At 39.7% G+C, this 20,437-nt stretch overlaps 1 protein-coding gene across 2 annotated transcripts in view; it reads right to left on the minus strand.

Moving 5' to 3' along the window:
- LOC143808886 (uncharacterized) overlaps nucleotides 1–20,437 on the minus strand; it is a 266,593-nt gene that overhangs the window by 47,215 nt on the left and 198,941 nt on the right. For both annotated transcript variants that reach the window (XM_077292056.1, XM_077292057.1), the window contains exon 3: nucleotides 8,492–8,644. In XM_077292056.1, the coding sequence (XP_077148171.1) occupies nucleotides 8,492–8,644 (153 nt within the window). The remainder of the gene's footprint in view (nucleotides 1–8,491; nucleotides 8,645–20,437) is intronic.

A 20,437-nucleotide genomic window follows, 5' to 3' on the forward strand; every position in this document is an offset into this window, starting at 1 on the left:
AGTTTACCTCTCCAGTCAGCGGATAATAATAGAAATATAGAAGAGTTTACCTCTCCACTCAGCGGATAATAATAGAAATATAGAAGAGTTTACCTCTCCACTCAGCAGATAATGATAGAAATATAGAAGAGTTTACCTCTCCACTCAGCAGATAATAATAGTAATATAGAAGAGTTTACCTCTCCACTCAGCAGATAATAATAGAAATATAGAAGAGTTTACCTCTCCACTCAGCAGATAATAGAAATATAGAAGAGTTTACCTCTCCACTCAGCGGATAATAATAGAAATATAGAAGAGTTTACCTCTCCACTCAGCAGATAATAATAGAAATATAGAAAAGTTTACCTCTCCACTCAGCAGGTAATAATAGAAATATAGAAGAGTTTACCTCTCCACTCAGCAGATAATAATAGAAATATAGAAAAGTTTACCTCTCCACTCAGCAGATAATAATAGAAATATAGAAGAGTTTACCTCTCCACTCAGCAGATAATAATAGAAATATAGAAGAGTTTACCTCTCCACTCAGCAGATAATAGCAATATAGAAGAGTTTACCTCTCCACTCAGCAGATAATAATAGAAATATAGAAGAGTTTACCTCTCCAGTCAGCGGATAATAATAGAAATATAGAAGAGTTTACCTCTCCACTCAGCAGATAATAATAGAAATATAGAAAAGTTTACCTCTCCACTCAGCAGGTAATAATAGAAATATAGAAGAGTTTACCTCTCCACTCAGCAGATAATGATAGAAATATAGAAGTTTACCTCTCCACTCAGCAGATAATAATAGAAATATAGAAGAGTTTACCTCTCCACTCAGCGGATAATAATAGAAATATAGAAGAGTTTACCTCTCCACTCAGCGGATAATAATAGAAATATAGAAGAGTTTACCTCTCCACTCAGCGGATAATAATAGAAATATAGAAGAAGAGTTTACCTCTCCACTCAGCAGATAATAATAGAAAAATAGAAAAGTTTACCTCTCCACTCAGCAGATAATAATAGAAATATAGAAGAGTTTACCTCTCCACTCAGCAGATAATAGAAATATAGAAGAGTTTACCTCTCCGCTTAGCAGATAATAATAGAAATATAGAAGAGTTTACCTCTCCGCTCAGCAGATAATAATAGATATATAGAAGAGTTTACCTCTCCACTCAGCAGGTAATAATAGAAATATAGAAGAGTTTACCTCTCCACTCAGCAGATAATAATAGAAATATAGAAGAGTTTACCTCTCCACTCAGCAGATAATGATAGAAATATAGAAGAGTTTACCTCTCCTCTCAGCAGATAATAATAGAAATATAGAAGAGTTTACCTCTCCACTCAGCGGATAATAATAGAAATATAGAAGAGTTTACCTCTCCACTCAGCAGATAATAATAGAAAAATAGAAAAGTTTACCTCTCCACTCAGCAGATAATAATAGAAATATAGAAGAGTTTACCTCTCCACTCAGCAGATAATAGAAATATAGAAGAGTTTACCTCTCCGCTCAGCAGATAATAATAGAAATATAGAAGAGTTTACCTCTCCGCTCAGCAGATAATAATAGATATATAGAAGAGTTTACCTCTCCACTCAGCAGGTAATAATAGAAATATAGAAGAGTTTACCTCTCCACTCAGCAGATAATGATAGAAATATAGAAGAGTTTACCTCTCCACTGAGCAGATAATAATAGAAATATAGAAGAGTTTACCTCTCCACTCAGCAGATAATAATAGAAATATAGAAGAGTTTACCTCTCCGCTCAGCAGATAATAAATATATAGAAGAGTTTACCTCTCCACTCAGCAGATAATAGAAATATAGAAGAGTTTACCTCTCCACTCAGCAGATAATAATAGAAATATAGAAGAGTTTACCTCTCCAGTCAGCAGATAATAATAGAAATATAGAAGAGTTTACCTCTCCGCTCAGCAGATAATAAATATATAGAAGAGTTTACCTCTCCACTCAGCAGATAATAGAAATATAGAAGAGTTTACCTCTCCACTCAGCAGATAATAATAGAAATATAGAAGAGTTTACCTCTCCAGTCAGCGGATAATAATAGAAATATAGAAGAGTTTACCTCTCCACTCAGCAGATAATAATAGAAATATAGAAAAGTTTACCTCTCCACTCAGCAGGTAATAATAGAAATATAGAAGAGTTTACCTCTCCACTCAGCAGATAATAATAGAAATATAGAAGAGTTTACCTCTCCACTCAGCAGATAATGATAGAAATATAGAAGTTTACCTCTCCACTCAGCAGATAATAATAGAAATATAGAAGAGTTTACCTCTCCACTCAGCGGATAATAATAGAAATATAGAAGAGTTTACCTCTCCACTCAGCGGATAATAATAGAAATATAGAAGAGTTTACCTCTCCACTCAGCGGATAATAATAGAAATATAGAAGAGTTTACCTCTCCACTCAGCGGATAATAATAGAAATATAGAAGAGTTTACCTCTCCACTCAGCGGATAATAATAGAAATATAGAAGAGTTTACCTCTCCACTCAGCAGATAATAATAGAAAAATAGAAAAGTTTACCTCTCCACTCAGCAGATAATAATAGAAATATAGAAGAGTTTACCTCTCCACTCAGCAGATAATAGAAATATAGAAGAGTTTACCTCTCCGCTCAGCAGATAATAATAGAAATATAGAAGAGTTTACCTCTCCACTCAGCAGATAATAATAGAAATATAGAAGAGTTTACCTCTCCACTCAGCAGGTAATAATAGAAATATAGAAGAGTTTACCTCTCCACTCAGCAGATAATAATAGAAATATAGAAGAGTTTACCTCTCCACTCAGCAGATAATGATAGAAATATAGAAGTTTACCTCTCCACTCAGCAGATAATAGAAATATAGAAGAGTTTACCTCTCCACTCATCAGATAATAATAGAAATATAGAAGAGTTTACCTCTCCACTCAGCAGATATTAATAGAAATATAGAAGAGTTTACCTCTCCGCTCAGCAGATAATAATAGAAATATAGAAGAGTTTACCTCTCCTCTCAGCAGATAATAGATATATAGAAGAGTTTACCTCTCCACTCAGCAGATAATAGCAATATAGAAGAGTTTACCTCTCCACTCAGCAGATAATAATAGAGATATAGAAGAGTTTACTTCTCCACTCAGCGGATAATAATAGAAATATAGAAGAGTTTACCTCTCCTCTCAGCAGATAATAATAGAAATATAGAAGAGTTTACCTCTCCACTCAGCAGATAATAATAGAAATATAGAAGAGTTTACCTCTCCACTCAGCAGATAATAGAAATATAGAAGAGTTTACCTCTCCGCTCAGCAGATAATAATAGAAATATAGAAGAGTTTACCTCTCCGCTCAGCAGATAATAGAAATATAGAAGAGTTTACCTCTCCGCTCAGCAGATAATAATAGAAATATAGAAGAGTTTACCTCTCCGCTCAGCAGATAATAGAAATATAGAAGAGTTTACCTCTCCGCTCAGCAGATAATAATAGAAATATAGAAGAGTTTACCTCTCCACTCAGCAGATAATAATAGAAATATAGAAGAGTTTACCTCTCCGCTCAGCAGATAATAGATATATAGAAGAGTTTACCTCTCCACTCAGCAGATAATAGAAATATAGAAGAGTTTACCTCTCCACTCAGCAGATAATAATAGAAATATAGAAGAGTTTACCTCTCCACTCAGCAGATAATAATAGAAATATAGAAGAGTTTACCTCTCCACTCAGCAGATAATAGAAATATAGAAGAGTTTACCTCTCCGCTCAGCAGATAATAATAGAAATATAGAAGAGTTTACCTCTCCACTCAGCAGATAATAATAGAAATATAGAAGAGTTTACCTCTCCACTGAGCAGATAATAGAAATATAGAAGAGTTTACCTCTCCACTCAGCAGATAATAATAGAAATATAGAAGAGTTTACCTCTCCACTCAGCAGATAATAATAGAAATATAGAAGAGTTTACCTCTCCGCTCAGCAGATAATAATAGAAATATAGAAGAGTTTACCTCTCCACTCAGCAGATAATAATAGAAATATAGAAGAGTTTACCTCTCCACTCAGCAGATAATGATAGAAATATAGAAGAGTTTACCTCTCCACTCAGCGGATAATAATAGAAATATAGAAGAGTTTACCTCTCCACTCAGCAGATAATAATAGAAAAATAGAAAAGTTTACCTCTCCACTCAGCAGATAATAATAGAAATATAGAAGAGTTTACCTCTCCACTCAGCAGATAATAGAAATATAGAAGAGTTTACCTCTCCGCTCAGCAGATAATAATAGAAATATAGAAGAGTTTACCTCTCCACTCAGCAGATAATAATAGAAATATAGAAGAGTTTACCTCTCCACTCAGCAGGTAATAATAGAAATATAGAAGAGTTTACCTCTCCACTCAGCAGATAATGATAGAAATATAGAAGTTTACCTCTCCACTCAGCAGATAATAGAAATATAGAAGAGTTTACCTCTCCACTCATCAGATAATAATAGAAATATAGAAGAGTTTACCTCTCCACTCAGCAGATATTAATAGAAATATAGAAGAGTTTACCTCTCCGCTCAGCAGATAATAATAGAAATATAGAAGAGTTTACCTCTCCACTCAGCAGATAATAGAAATATAGAAGAGTTTACCTCTCCACTCAGCAGATAATAGCAATATAGAAGAGTTTACCTCTCCACTCAGCAGATAATAATAGAGATATAGAAGAGTTTACCTCTCCACTCAGCGGATAATAATAGAAATATAGAAGAGTTTACCTCTCCTCTCAGCAGATAATAATAGAAATATAGAAGAGTTTACCTCTCCACTCAGCAGATAATGATAGAAATATAGAAGAGTTTACCTCTCCACTCAGCAGATAATAGAAATATAGAAGAGTTTACCTCTCCACTCAGCAGATAATAGAAATATAGAAGAGTTTACCTCTCCACTCAGCAGATAATAGAAATATAGAAGAGTTTACCTCTCCACTCAGCAGATAATAGAAATATAGAAGAGTTTACCTCTCCACTCAGCAGATAATAGAAATATAGAGGAGTTTACCTCTCCGCTCAGCAGATAATAATAGAAATATAGAAGAGTTTACCTCTCCACTCAGCAGATAATAATAGAAATATAGAAGAGTTTACCTCTCCGCTCAGCAGATAATAGAAATATAGAAGAGTTTACCTCTCCGCTCAGCAGATAATAATAGAAATATAGAAGAGTTTACCTCTCCACTCAGCAGATAATAATAGAAATATAGAAGAGTTTACCTCTCCGCTCAGCAGATAATAGATATATAGAAGAGTTTACCTCTCCGCTCAGCAGATAATAATAGAAATATAGAAGAGTTTACCTCTCCACTCAGCAGATAATAGAAATATAGAAGAGTTTACCTCTCCACTCAGCAGATAATAATAGAAATATAGAAGAGTTTACCTCTCCACTCAGCAGATAATAATAGAAATATAGAAGAGTTTACCTCTCCACTCAGCAGATAATAGAAATATAGAAGAGTTTACCTCTCCGCTCAGCAGATAATAATAGAAATATAGAAGAGTTTACCTCTCCACTCAGCAGATAATAATAGAAATATAGAAGAGTTTACCTCTCCACTGAGCAGATAATAGAAATATAGAAGAGTTTACCTCTCCACTCAGCAGATAATAATAGAAATATAGAAGAGTTTACCTCTCCACTCAGCAGATAATAATAGAAATATAGAAGAGTTTACCTCTCCACTCAGCAGATAATAATAGAAATATAGAAGAGTTTACCTCTCCACTCAGCAGATAATGATAGAAATATAGAAGAGTTTACCTCTCCACTCAGCAGATAATGATAGAAATATAGAAGAGTTTACCTCTCCACTCAGCTGATAATAGAAATATAGAAGAGTTTACCTCTCCACTCAGCAGATAATAATAGAAATATAGAATAGTTTACCTCTCCACTCAGCAGATAATAATAGAAATATAGAAGAGTTTACCTCTCCGCTCAGCAGATAATAATAGAAATATAGAAGAGTTTACCTCTCCGCTCAGCAGATAATAGAAATATAGAAGAGTCTACCTTTCCACTCAGCAGATAATAGAAATATAGAAGAGTTTACCTCTCCACTCAGCAGATAATAGAAATATAGAAGAGTTTACCTCTCCACTCAGCAGATAATGATAGAAATATAGAGGAGTTTACCTCTCCACTCAGCAGATAATAATAGAAATATAGAAGAGTTTACCTCTCCACTCAGCAGATAATGATAGAAATATAGAAGAGTTTACCTCTCCACTCAGCAGATAATAATAGAAATATAGAAGAGTTTACCTCTCCACTCAGCAGATAATGATAGAAATATAGAAGAGTTTACCTCTCCACTCAGCAGATAATGATAGAAATATAGAGGAGTTTACCTCTCCGCTCAGCAGATAATAATAGAAATATAGAAGAGTTTACCTCTCCACTCAGCAGATAATAATAGAAATATAGAAGAGTTTACCTCTCCGCTCAGCAGATAATAGATATATAGAAGAGTTTACCTCTCCACTCAGCAGATAATAGAAATATAGAAGAGTTTACCTCTCCACTCAGCAGATAATAATAGAAATATAGAAGAGTTTACCTCTCCACTCAGCAGATAATAATAGAAATATAGAAGAGTTTACCTCTCCACTCAGCAGATAATAGAAATATAGAAGAGTTTACCTCTCCGCTCAGCAGATAATAATAGAAATATAGAAGAGTTTACCTCTCCACTCAGCAGATAATAATAGAAATATAGAAGAGTTTACCTCTCCACTGAGCAGATAATAGAAATATAGAAGAGTTTACCTCTCCACTCAGCAGATAATAATAGAAATATAGAAGAGTTTACCTCTCCACTCAGCAGATAATAATAGAAATATAGAAGAGTTTACCTCTCCACTCAGCAGATAATAATAGAAATATAGAAGAGTTTACCTCTCCACTCAGCAGATAATGATAGAAATATAGAAGAGTTTACCTCTCCACTCAGCTGATAATAGAAATATAGAAGAGTTTACCTCTCCACTCAGCAGATAATAATAGAAATATAGAATAGTTTACCTCTCCACTCAGCAGATAATAATAGAAATATAGAAGAGTTTACCTCTCCACTCAGCAGATAATGATAGAAATATAGAGGAGTTTACCTCTCCACTCAGCAGATAATAATAGAAATATAGAAGAGTTTACCTCTCCACTCAGCAGATAATAGAAATATAGAAGAGTTTACCTCTCCACTCAGCAGATAATGATAGAAATATAGAGGAGTTTACCTCTCCACTCAGCAGATAATAGAAATATAGAAGAGTTTACCTCTCCAGTCAGCAGATAATAATAGAAATATAGAAGAGTTTACCTCTCCACTCAGCAGATAATAGAAATATAGAAGAGTTTACCTCTCCAGTCAGCAGATAATAATAGAAATATAGAAGAGTTTACCTCTCCACTCAGCAGATAATAGAAATATAGAAGAGTTTACCTCTCCACTCAGCAGATAATAATAGAAATATAGAAGAGTTTACCTCTCCACTCAGCAGATAATAATAGAAATATAGAAGAGTTTACCTCTCCACTCAGCAGATAATAATAGAAATATAGAAGAGTTTACCTCTCCACTCAGCAGATAATAATAGAAATATAGAAGAGTTTACCTCTCCACTCAGCAGATAATGATAGAAATATAGAAGAGTTTACCTCTCCACTCAGCAGATAATAGAAATATAGAAGAGTTTACCTCTCCAGTCAGCAGATAATAATAGAAATATAGAAGAGTTTACCTCTCCACTCAGCAGATAATAGAAATATAGAAGAGTTTACCTCTCCACTCAGCAGATAATAATAGAAATATAGAAGAGTTTACCTCTCCACTCAGCAGATAATAATAGAAATATAGAAGAGTTTACCTCTCCACTCAGCAGATAATGATAGAAATATAGAAGAGTTTACCTCTCCACTCAGCAGATAATAATAGAAATATAGAAGAGTTTACCTCTCCACTCAGCAGATAATGATAGAAATATAGAAGAGTTTACCTCTCCACTCAGCAGATAATAGAAATATAGAAGAGTTTACCTCTCCACTCAGCAGATAATAGAAATATAGAAGAGTTTACCTCTCCAGTCAGCAGATAATAATAGAAATATAGAAGAGTTTACCTCTCCACTCAGCAGATAATAGAAATATAGAAGAGTTTACCTCTCCACTCAGCAGATAATAATAGAAATATAGAAGAGTTTACCTCTCCACTCAGCAGATAATGTAGAATTATAGAAGAGTTTACCTCTCCACTCAGCAGATAATAATAGAAATATAGAAGAGTTTACCTCTCCACTCAGCAGATAATGATAGAAATATAGAAGAGTTTACCTCTCCACTCAGCAGATAATGATAGAAATATAGAAGAGTTTACCTCTCCACTCAGCAGATAATAATAGAAATATAGAAGAGTTTACCTCTCCGCTCAGCAGGGAGATGATCTCTAAGGTGAAGTCTATGATTCTTCTGGAAATGTTGTTCCCGTCTTCGTCCATGTCTGGTTCGTCATTCGGGGATAAATCTTGGTGGTGTGAATGGATCTGGTTCTTCGGTGTCTTTATGACAGGAGGCTGTAAATCATACAAGGACATCGTCAGTCACATACAGATCTGACCTCATTGCACAGTGACATTTACAGATTATTATTAGGTATTTTACACCTGTCCATCAGGTGAGACTTTCCACCTGTGAGGACCAGGCTTGTGCTTTCCACCATCCTATAAAGACATCTGAAGCCTGGGTTCCTTATGGCCTTCATGAATATAGGAGGTCCGTGTAGAAGTTTAGGGGCCTCTAATATGATGGCACATAGCAGAGTCCGTACCTGTATAACTAGTAAAGTCTCTCCCTGTATCTGCGCGGCTTCATCACATCCCTCAGTCTTTGCCTCTAGAGAACTTGTCCAAATGGAGAACACAATTTCTAGCATTTCAGGGGCGATCTGTGGGTGAATATGATGACGTTACTCCTCGGTTGTTTTACTGAAAGGAAATGAACCTATTTCCTCCCCTGAGATTTCCAGCCCTCAGTCCCAGGTGTGTGCACGGAGCGGCTTCACTCACTATACCGAGCACTGGCTGGAAACATGCCCGGCACACAGCCGGCTCTATACCGCGTCTGTACAGACACCACCAGTCACTGAACCTCCAGGGATGATGTGGACGGAGTGAGTGACCTGGTCACAGACGTTGTCCTCCAGCTATTTCTGGGGCTTGTTGGGGTGACACAGTGTCTCCAGCACCAGAGGCTCAGATGGGATTAGACACCAGAACTCCTCCAATCATTTACATTAGATGCTATGATCTTCATATCAGCTCCTCAGATTCCCGGGAAATATGTCGCCTCTCATGTCCCAAATCACCCAGGTGCTGCCAATGTCTACAGTAATGGCAGGGGCGATCGCCTGGGGAACAATATTGTGACAGAACTGCATTTTATCTTAATTAACCAGACGTCTATTTTCAGTAAACCAGGAGGAATAGACTGTTTTCTGTATGTTGACTTTTGAATTTATCTGTTTCTTTCTTGTTGTTCAAGAGTCTGAAATGTTGACTCTTCTTGTAGGTTGAAGCAGCAATGACATCTGCGATTAAACCTCCTCTTTGGGACAGGCAAAATAACAAGTTCTTCCACTCCTTTATAAAAATGCCAGGAGGTAAATCCTCAGCTTGTAACTTTTTATTCACTGTAAATGGGTAATGAAGAAATTCCTTCAATTCAGCCACCTGTAGTGTTACCTGAGGGTTGGCCATATCTACAAGGAAGGGTTTCAGCTCAAGCAATCGCTCAATCATTAAATAGGTGCTGCCCCACCGAGTGGCTTGATCCACCATTGCCCCTTTTCCAGCACATCTCTTCAAGATGGAATCAATTTTAGGGGTTCTGGCAGCAATAGCCAATTTCTTCACTTTGCTAATCAGAGTTCCAGCATGTCCCTCTTGCAGATTATCTCTTATTGCCAGCTGCAGCGTGTGCACAACACAGCGCATGTGATGAATAGGAAAGAGGTGTGAAGCAGCTTCAACAAGATCATCTAATTGTAAAGAATTATTTTGCTGTTCTTCTGTAGTAATAGCTGTTTGGACTGTGGCCTTCCATCTCCAACATACTGAATGTGAAATGTTCTTCTAGCTGCTGTTCACCTTCATTATTCTCATTCATCAGTTTAATTGTACTTATCATGTTTGACGCACTATCAGTTACAATAGCAAGAACCTGTTTTTTTTAGTTCATAATCTTGAAGAACTTTTTCCACTAAGGTCTGGAGAAACTGGCTGCTGTGATGAGCTTTTGCATCGTTTACTGCCAGCTGATTTCATAAGATGCTTCTTAGACATTTTCCAAATATGTAAAATTAGCTCCTGTAAAAAAATAAGGTATATTGTAACTCTTGCAAGAATAGGGAATCGCGCACTGTATAACTTAGGATATAAATAAAACAATCTTTGCATAAATCAATAGGACGGATAAGTATAAAGTTGTAAAATATGCTAGATATTTTCCTATCGCCAAGACAGCACCCCTATGAGAGAGGGGATCCGCCCACCATCCAGACAGGAACCTACAGGATTTAAAGGGGCGGTCCCCCTCACCACTCCAGTTTGGGTTCCTGTCCGGACGGCGGGAGCCTACAGGATGAACTTATCCGGGTCCGGCATGCCTCTGTGCGGTATCCGTTGGGAACGGCAGAATCAGGGGCCCAGAAGCAGCGTCGGGGGTGTCCTGCGTGCAGACCCCCCTCGTCTGGCCATGTGGAGTGCGTCCCAGGAGTCGGGCAGTGCCGTCCTGATCCGCAGATCGAGCACGCGGTTCAGCGTTCTCACCGGCGCTGGTGAACCCGGAAGTAGTTGTAACACTTCCGGGGTAAGCCGGGGGAGGAGTGCTGCTGCGGATATGAAAGAGCGGCTATGGAATGTGGTGTGCAGCAAAATGTCCTCAGTAGGGGACGCGGAGCACCCTCAGGGAGAGGGATCCAAGCAGCGCAGCAAGAGCGGTAGTAGCCACTCGGGAAGTAGCAGCAGAGTGGTACGGGGGCAGCAGCATGCGGGCGCCCCAGCGTCACAGAGGGATTCTTCTCCTCCAAAGTTGGTATTCACGGGATCAGCCTTATGGTGAGTGTTAACAGTACACCTGATGCTGATATGGTCCGTTATTCTGTGCTTTGTTTTAGGGAAAAAAGACATCAAAATCTAAGCATAAGTAATGTGCTCTACACTATGTTCCAAATTATTATGCACAGTAGTATTTCTAAACATTTGACATGTTTTAAAGAACTGAAAATGCTCATTTGTGGAATTTCCAGCATTAAGAGGTCACATTCACAGAACAAAAAAGCTATTTAACGCCAAAACATCCTAACAGGCCAAGTTACATGTTAACATAGGACCCTTCATTGATGTCACCTTCACAATTCTTGCATCCATTGAACTTGTGAGTTTTTGGAGAGTTTCTGCTTGTATTTCTTTGCATGAAATCAGAATAGCCTCCCAGAGCTGCTGTTTGGATGTGAACGGCCTCCCACCCTCATAGATCTTTTGTTTGATGATACTCCAAAGGTTCTCTATAGGGTTGAGGTCAGGAGAAGATGGTGGCCACACCATGAGTTTATCTCCTTTTATGCCCATAGCAGCCAATGACTCAGAGGTATTCATTGTCATGCATGAGATGATTTTGTTCCTGAAGGCACGTTTCTGCTTTTTAGACCATGGAAGAAAGTTGTCAGTCAGAAACTCTATTTACTTTGCTGAGGTCATTTTCACACCTTCAGGAACCTTAAAGGGACCTACCAGCTGGTTCCCCGTGATTCCAGCCCAAAACATGACTCCTCCACCTCCTTACTGACGTCGCAGCCTTGTTGGGACATGGTAGCCATCCACCAACCGTCCACCAGTCCATCCATCTGGACCGTCCAGAGTTGCTCGACACTCATCATTAAACAAGACTGTTTGAAAATTAGTCTTCATGTATGTCTGGGCCCACTGCAACCGTTTCTGCTTGTGAACACTGTTTAGGGGTAGCCGAATAGTAGGTTTATGCACCACAGCAAGCCTTTGAAGGATCCTACACCTTGAGGTTCAAGGGACTCCAGTCGCACCAGCAGCTTCAAATAACTGTTTGCTGCTTTGTAATGGTATTTTGGCAGCTGCTCTCTTAATCCAACGAATTTGTCTGCCAGAAAACTTCCTCATTATGCCTTTATTTGCATGAACTCTGTCTGTGCTCTGTTTCAGTCACAAATCTCATCAGAGTATGATGATCACTCTTAAGTTTTCGTGAAATATCTAATTTTTTCATTGGCATTGCACTATTTAACGCTTTTCAGCAGCAGAGAGATTCTTTTTATTTCCCATATTGCTTGAAACCTGTGACCTGCATAATAATGTGGAACATCATTTTTGAGTTTTCCTTTAATTAGAATCACCTGGAAAACTAATTATCACATGTGTTTAAGATTGATTTCAGTGATTCATTGAGCCCTGAGACACAATACCATCCACGAGTTTATTTGAAAAACAAAACAATTAAATCTTTAAGACACTTAAATCCAATTTGCATAATAATTTGGAACACAGTGTATGCATGACTCCAATGCCTGACAGTTATATATAAAAGTCTTTGCCAGGCTTGCATCTCTCGGACCTTAGAAGAGGAAGTTCCCCTTCGTTCGTCAGACCTTAGAGCGGTCATCAGGGAGGAGATAACTTATTCCCTTAGAGACAGCCGCCATGAAAGGTCGGTCAGGGACATATCCCCTGGATCTAGCCCATCCCTGCAAGAAGGTGGAGGTTCCCGCTCCTCATCACCATCGTCCTCAGATGAAGAGGGAAGACCATGTTTTTCGGTGGAAAACATGGATATGTTAGTTAAAGGAGTCCGAGCAACCATGGGCGTTGCAGAGAACAGGGAACCAAGGTCTGCACAAGACATAATGTTTGTGGGCTTGTGCCAGAAGAGTCGTAAGTCATTCCCGGAAGTGGATACAGTTAAATCCCTTATTAAACGAGAATGGGATAAACAGGACAAGGGCTTCCTGCCGTCATCTGCAAAGAGAAGGTATCCCTTTGACGATAGTGACTTGGCGGAATGGATGAAAGTCCCAAAAGTGGACGCGGCGGTGGCTTCTACATCTAAAGATGGTACCTTGCCTCTGGAGGATGTAGGTCTTCTGAAAGATCCATCAGATAGAAAGGCGGATATGTTCTTGAAGAAAGTGTGGGAGTCATCGGCTGGAGCATTCAAACCAGCGATCTCTAGTACTTTTACAGCTAGGTCCGTCATGGTCTGGATAACCCAGCTGGAGGAACTGTTAAAATCCAAAGTGCCTAGAGATAAGATACTGAGTTCCCTTTCGCAAATACGTGAGGGTGTGGCGTATTTGGTGGATGCATCGGTGGATTCCCTGAAACTAGCAGCCAGATCAGCAGGTCTCTCGAACGCTGCTCGCCGAGCACTATGGCTTAAGACCTGGAAGGGGGATGCCCAGGTAAGAGCTAAACTGTTTACAATTCCGTGTAGGGGTGAGTACCTGTTTGGCTCAGTATTGGACGATATCCTAGCTAAAGCTGAGGATAGGAAGAAAGGTTTTCCTAAAGTATTCACTCCTACCTTTAGGAATACCTTCAGGAGACGCTTCCCATACCGGAGACCTTACCAAAACCGTGACTGGGAATCAACGGAGCCGAAAAAGAAAGGTTCGGACTTTAATGCCTCATCATCTTCCTCAAGACGCAGAAGGAATTACCGTTAATACAGATCTCCCAGTAGGGGGCAGGTTGAAGCACTTCTATACTGAGTGGGCCAGAATAACTTCGAGCAATTGGGTTCTGGGTATAGTTAAGTCGGGTTTAAGATTAGAATTCCGGGAAAGACCTTAGAATTTTTATATTTTGACTGCCCCTGATTCCTTAAACCAACAGAAGGCCCTGGAAAAAGAGGTTCAGATGTTAAGACAGAAGGAGGTTATTGTAGAAGTTCCAAAACATCAGCAAGGGGAAGGGGTTCTATTCCCCTTTATTTTTAATCTCCAAACCAGATGGATCCTTCGGAACCATCATAAATTTACGGAGATTGAACAAGTATCTACAATACCATGCCTTTAAGATGGAATCGATTAAAACAGCGACTAAACTTCTTTTTCCCAGATGCTATATGACAGTCCTGGATTTAAAAGATGCGTATTACCATCTGCCCATTCATAAGGATCATCAACAATTCCTCAGAATGGTGGTGCGCTTAACCCCTTCACCCCAAAGCCTGTTTTCACCTAAGTGACACGGCCAATTTTTACAATTCTGACCACTGTCACTTTATGAGGTCATAACTCTGAAACGCTTCAACGGATCCTGGTGATTCTGAGATTGTTTTCTCGTGACATATTGTACTTTATGATAGTGGTAAAACTTCTTCGATATGACTTGCATTTATTTGTGAAAAAAACAGAAATTTGTCGAAAATTATGAAAATTTAGCAATTTTCAAATTTTTCGTTTTTATGCCCTTAAATTAGAGAGTTATATCACATAATATAGTTAATAAACAACATTTCCCACATGTCTGCTTTACATAAGCACAATTTTGGAAACATAATTTTTTTTTGTTAGGGAGTTATAAGGGTTAAAAGTTGACCAGCGATTTCTCATTTTTGCAACAAAATTTGCAAAACCATTTTTTTTACGGACCACCTCACACTTGAAGTGACTTTGAGGGGTCTATATGACAGAAAATGTCCAAAAGTGACACCATTCTAAAAACTGCACCCCTCAAGGTACTCTAAACCACATTCAAAAAGTTTATTAACCCTTCAGGTGCTTCACAGGAATTTTTGGAATGTTTAAAAAAAATTTAACATTTAACTTTTTTTTCACAAAATTTTTACTTCAGATCCAATTTGTTTTATTTTACCAAGGGTAACAGGAGAAATTGGACCAAAAAAGTTGTTGTACAATTTGTCCTGAGTACGCCGATACCCCACATGTTGGGGTAAACCATTGATTGGGCACATGGCAGAGCTCGGAAGGGAAGGAGCGCCATTTGACTTTTCAATGCAAAATTGGCTGGAATTGAGATCGGAACCCATGTCATGTTTGGAGAGCCCCTGACGTGCCTAAACAGTGGAAACCCCCACAAGTGACACCATTTTGGAAAGTAGACCCTCTAAGGAACTAATCTAGATGTGTGGTGAGCACTTTGAACCTCCAAGTGCTTCACAGAAGTTTACAATGTGGAGCCGTAAAAAAAATTAATATTAATTTTCACAAAAAATGATCTTTTTGCCCCAAATTTTTTATTTTCCCAAGGGTAGCAGGATAAATTGGACCCCAAAAGTTGTTGTGCAATTTGTCCTGAGTACGCTGATACTTCATATATGGGGATAAACCACTGTTTGGGCGCATGGCAGAGCTCGGAAGGGAAGGAGCGCCATTTGACTTTTCAATGCAAAATTGGCTGGAATTGAGATCGGAACCCATGTCGTGTTTGGAGAGCCCCTGACGTGCCTAAACAGTGGAAACCCCCACAAGTGACACCATTTTGGAAAGTAGACCCTCTAAGGAACTAATCTAGATGTGTGGTGAGCACTTTGAACCTCCAAGTGCTTCACAGAAGTTTATAATGTGGAGCCGTAAAAAAAATTAATATTAATTTTCACAAAAAATGATCTTTTTGCCCCAAATTTTTTATTTTCCCAAGGGTAGCAGGATAAATTGGACCCCAAAAGTTGTTGTGCAATTTGTCCTGAGTACGCTGATACTTCATATATGGGGATAAACCACTGTTTGGGCGCATGGCAGAGCTCGGAAGGGAAGGAGCGCCATTTGACTTTTCAATGCAAAATTGGCTGGAATTGAGATCGGAACCCATGTCGTGTTTGGAGAGCCCCTGACGTGCCTAAACAGTGGAAACCCCCACAAGTGACACCATTTTAGAAAGAAGACCCCCTAAGGAACTTATTTAGATGTGTGGTGAGCACTTTTAACCCCCAGTTGTTTCACTAAAGTTTAGAATGTAGCGCTGTGAAAATCAAAAAATCATTTTTTCTTTCCACAAAATGATGTTTTAGCCCGCAATTTTTTTCCCCCCAAGGGTAACAGGAGAAATTGGACCACAAAAGTTATTGTCCAATTTGTCCTGAGTACGCTGATACCCCATACATTGGGGGGAACCACTGTTTGGGCGCACTGCAGAGCTCGGAAGGGAAGGAGCGCCGTTTGAAATGCAGACTTAGATGGATTGGTCTGCAGGTGTCATGTTGCATTTGCAGAGCCCCTGATGTACCTAAACAGTAGAAACCCCCCACAAGTGACCCCATATTGGAAACTAGACCCCCCACGGAACTTATCTAGATGTGTTGTGAGAACTTTGAACCAACAAGTGTTTCACTACAGTTTATCACGCAGAGCCGTGAAAATAAAAAATATTTTTTTTCCACAAAAATTATATTTTAGCCCCCACATTTTTATTTTCCCAAGGGTAACAGGAGAAATTGGACAACAAAAGTTGTTGTGCAATTTGTCCTGAGTACGCTGATACCCCATATATGGGGGGGAACCACTGTTTGGGCGCACGGCAGAGCTCGGAAGGGAAGGAGCGCCGTTTGAAATGCAAACTTAGATGGATTGGTCTGCAGGTGTCATGTTGCATTTGCAGAGCCCCTGATGTACCTAAACAGTAGAAACCCCCCACAAGTGACCCCATATTGGAAACTAGACCCCCCACGGAACTTATCTAGATGTGTTGTGAGAACTTTGAACCCCCAAGTGCTTCAGTACAGTTTATAACGCAGAGCCGCGAAAATAAAAAATATATTTTTTTCCACGAAAATTATATTTTAGCCCCCATGTTTTTATTTTCCCAAGGGTAAGGCTGGTTTCACACTTGCGTTTTTAAAAAAAACGCATGTGTGAAAAAACGCATGTAATCGCGGTAAAACGCATGCATTTTTTTAGACGCATGCGTTTTTATAGAAAAACACAAGAAAACAAGAAAAACCCAAAAAACCCTAACCCTACCCCTAACCCTACCCCTACCCCTAACCTGAAATACGTGGCACTGAAATACGTTTATATACGTATATACGTATATACGTATATAAGTGCCACGATATATCAGTGGCCACGTATATAAGTGCCACGTATATAAGTGCCACGTATATAAGTGCCACGTATATAAGTGCCACGTATATAAGTGCCACGTATTTCATGTACATGCCACGATATTTAAGTGCCACGTATTTAAGTGCCACGTATTTAAGTGCCACGTATTTAAGTGCCACGTATTTAAGTGCCACGTATTTAAGTGCCACGTATTTAAGTGCCACGTATTTCACGTAAATGCCACGATATTTCAGTGCCACGTATTTCACTGAAATACCGTGGCACTTAAATACGTGGCACTGAAATATCGTGGCACTGAAATAACGTGGCACTGAAATAACGTGGCACTGAAATAACGTGGCACTGAAATACGTGGCACTGAAATACGTGGCACTATGACTGTCAGAAAATGTTCATTAAACGGTTAGGGATGAGTTTAGGGGTAGGGTTAGGGTTAGGGTTTGGATCCCTTTATCACCTTGATGGTGGTGGGTGACTTTTCAGTGTGTGTTCTGTTTTTTTTCTATAAAAACGCATGCGTTTTTAACGCAAACAAACGCGTTGAGATCGGACGCCATGTCGCGTTTGGAGAGCCCCTGATGTGCCTAAACAGTGAAAACTCCCCAATTCTAACTGAAACCCTAACCCCAACCCTAACCCTAGTCCTAACCCTAGCGCTACTTTCACACTAGTGTTTTTTTGCATACGTCGCAATGCGTCGTTTTGGCGAAAAAACGCATCCTGCAAAGTCATCTGCAGGATGCGTTTTTTCCCCATAGACTAACATTAGCGACGTATTGACACACGTCGCAAGCGTCGTGCGACGGTTGCGTCATGTTGTGGCGGACCGCCGGCAGCAAAAAACGTTACATGTAACTTTTTTTGTGCTGACGGTCCACCATTTCCGACCGCGCATGCGCGGCTGGAACTCCGCCCCCACCTCCCCGCACCTCACAATGGGGCAGCGGATGCGTGGAAAAACAGCATCCGCTGCCCCCGTTGTGCGGCGCTTGCACAGTATGCGTCGGTATGTCGGGCCGACGCAGCGCGACGGCCCCGTACCGACGCTAGTGTGAAAGTAGCCTAACGGGAAAATGGAAATAAATATATTTTTTAAAATTTCATTATTTTTCCTAACTAAGGGGGTGATGAAGGGGGATTTGATTTACTTATATAGCGTTTTTTGGGCGGATTTTTATGGTTGGCAGCCGTCACACACTAAAAGACGCTTTTTATTGCAAACAATAGTTTTTGCATCACCACATTTTGAGAGCTATAATTTTTCCATATTTTGGTCCACAGAGTCATGTGAGATCTTGTTTTTTGCGGGACGAGTTGACGTTTTTGCTGGTACCATTTTTGGGTACATGACATTTTTTGATCGCTTTTTATTCCGATTTTTGGGAGGCGGAATGAACAAAAACCAGCAATTCCTGAAATTCTTTTAGGGGGTGCGTTTATACCGTTCCGCGTTTGGTAAAAAGGATAAAGCAGTGTTATTCTTCGGGTCAGTACGATTACAGCGATAACTCATTTATATAATTTTTTTATGTTTTGGCGCTTTTACACAATAAAAACTATTTTATATAAAAAATAATTGTTTTTGCATCGCTTTATTCTGAGAGCTATAACTTTTTTATTTTTCTGCTGATGATGCTGTATGGCGGCTTTTTTTTTGCGGGACAAGATGACGTTTTCAGCGGTACCATGGTTATTTATATCCGTCTTTTTGATCGCGTGTTATTCCACTTTTTGTTTGGCGGTATGAGAATAAAGCGTTGTTTTTTGCCTCGTTTTTTTTTTTTTTTTTTTACGGTGTTCACTGAAGGGGTTAACTAGTGATATAGTTTTATAGGTTGGGTCGTTACGGACGCGGCGATACTAAATATGTGTACTTTTATTGTGTGGTGTTTTTTTTATTTAGATAAAGAAATGTATTTATGGGAATATATATATTTTTTTTTTCTTTATTTAGGAATTTTTTTTTTTTTTTTTTTTACACATGTGGAAAATTTTTTTTTTAACTTTTTTACTTTGTCCCAGGAGGGGACATCACAGATTGGTGATCAGACCGTGTGCATAGCACTCTGTCAGATCACCGATCTTAGAGGCACGGTACAGAGGCTTGCCGGCGCCTGCTATGAGGATTCTCAGCAGACGCCGGCAAGCAGGGTCATCTTATGACCCGGAAGGAGTCCCGCGGCCATCTTGGATCCGGGGACTCCTTCCAGGTCACCGGAGCAGCGCGATCTCATCGCGCTGCTCCGGTGGGAGAGCGCAGGGAGCCCCCGTCCCTGCGCGATCCCCCTCTATGCCGCTGTCACTATTGACAGCGGCATCAGAGGGGTTAAATGCCCGCGATCGGCGACAGCGCCGATCGTGGGCATTGCTGCGGGGTGTCAGCTGTCATATACAGCTGACACCCGCACCCGATCACCGCGGCGCTCAGCGTGAGACCGCGGTGATCGGGGCGCCGTACTAGTACTGCGGCTGTCAGTAATGCAGTGCCGGCAGCGCAGTACTAGTACGGCGCATGTCGGGAAGGGGTTAAACGACCAAGTCAGACACTTTCAGTTTACTGCAATGCCATTTGGTCTGTCTATGGCACCGAGGGTGTTTACTAAAATCATTGCGGGAGTGATGGCCTATGTCAGAGAACAAGATACGTTAATCATACCCTACTTGGATGACTTCCTGGTAGTAGGAAATTCGTTTTTTCAGTGTAAGAGTCGCCTAAAGCATGTAATATCTTCCTTACAGGACTTGGGTTGGCTAGTCAATATGGAAAAATCAAGATTGGATTCATCAACAACTCAGAATTTCTTGGGTATTCTGCTAAATTCGGAAGATCAACTATGTTTCCTTCCGGAAGAGAAGAAGCAGAGGATTGTGTTGTGAATTCCGTTCTTGGGCTCCCTCCTGTGGTTGTGAATGGTACTTTTGTGAGTTCTGCCCTTGGGCTCCCTCTGGTGGTTTCAAGTGGTACTGCTGCTCCTTGAGGTTAGCTGTAGCAGCTGCCTTCACTAATCGTCTTGCCTGGATTTTCTATTTAACCTGGCTCTGGGCTTTAGTTCATGCCAGCTGTCAATGTTCTGGGTTGGATTTAGATCTCTCCTTGGATATCTCATATGGCCTGTCCATTTCAGCAAAAGATAAGTTCTTGCTAGTTCTTTGTTGTCCATTTGCTTTGGACTCTATTGCTCTGCTCATGTTATTTGTCTTTTTGTCCAGCTTGTCATTATGTTGTATTCAGGCTAGCTGGAAGCTCTGGGGA

Source organism: Ranitomeya variabilis, chromosome 2, assembly GCF_051348905.1.
Source record: "Ranitomeya variabilis isolate aRanVar5 chromosome 2, aRanVar5.hap1, whole genome shotgun sequence".
Taxonomy (NCBI): domain Eukaryota; kingdom Metazoa; phylum Chordata; class Amphibia; order Anura; family Dendrobatidae; genus Ranitomeya; species Ranitomeya variabilis.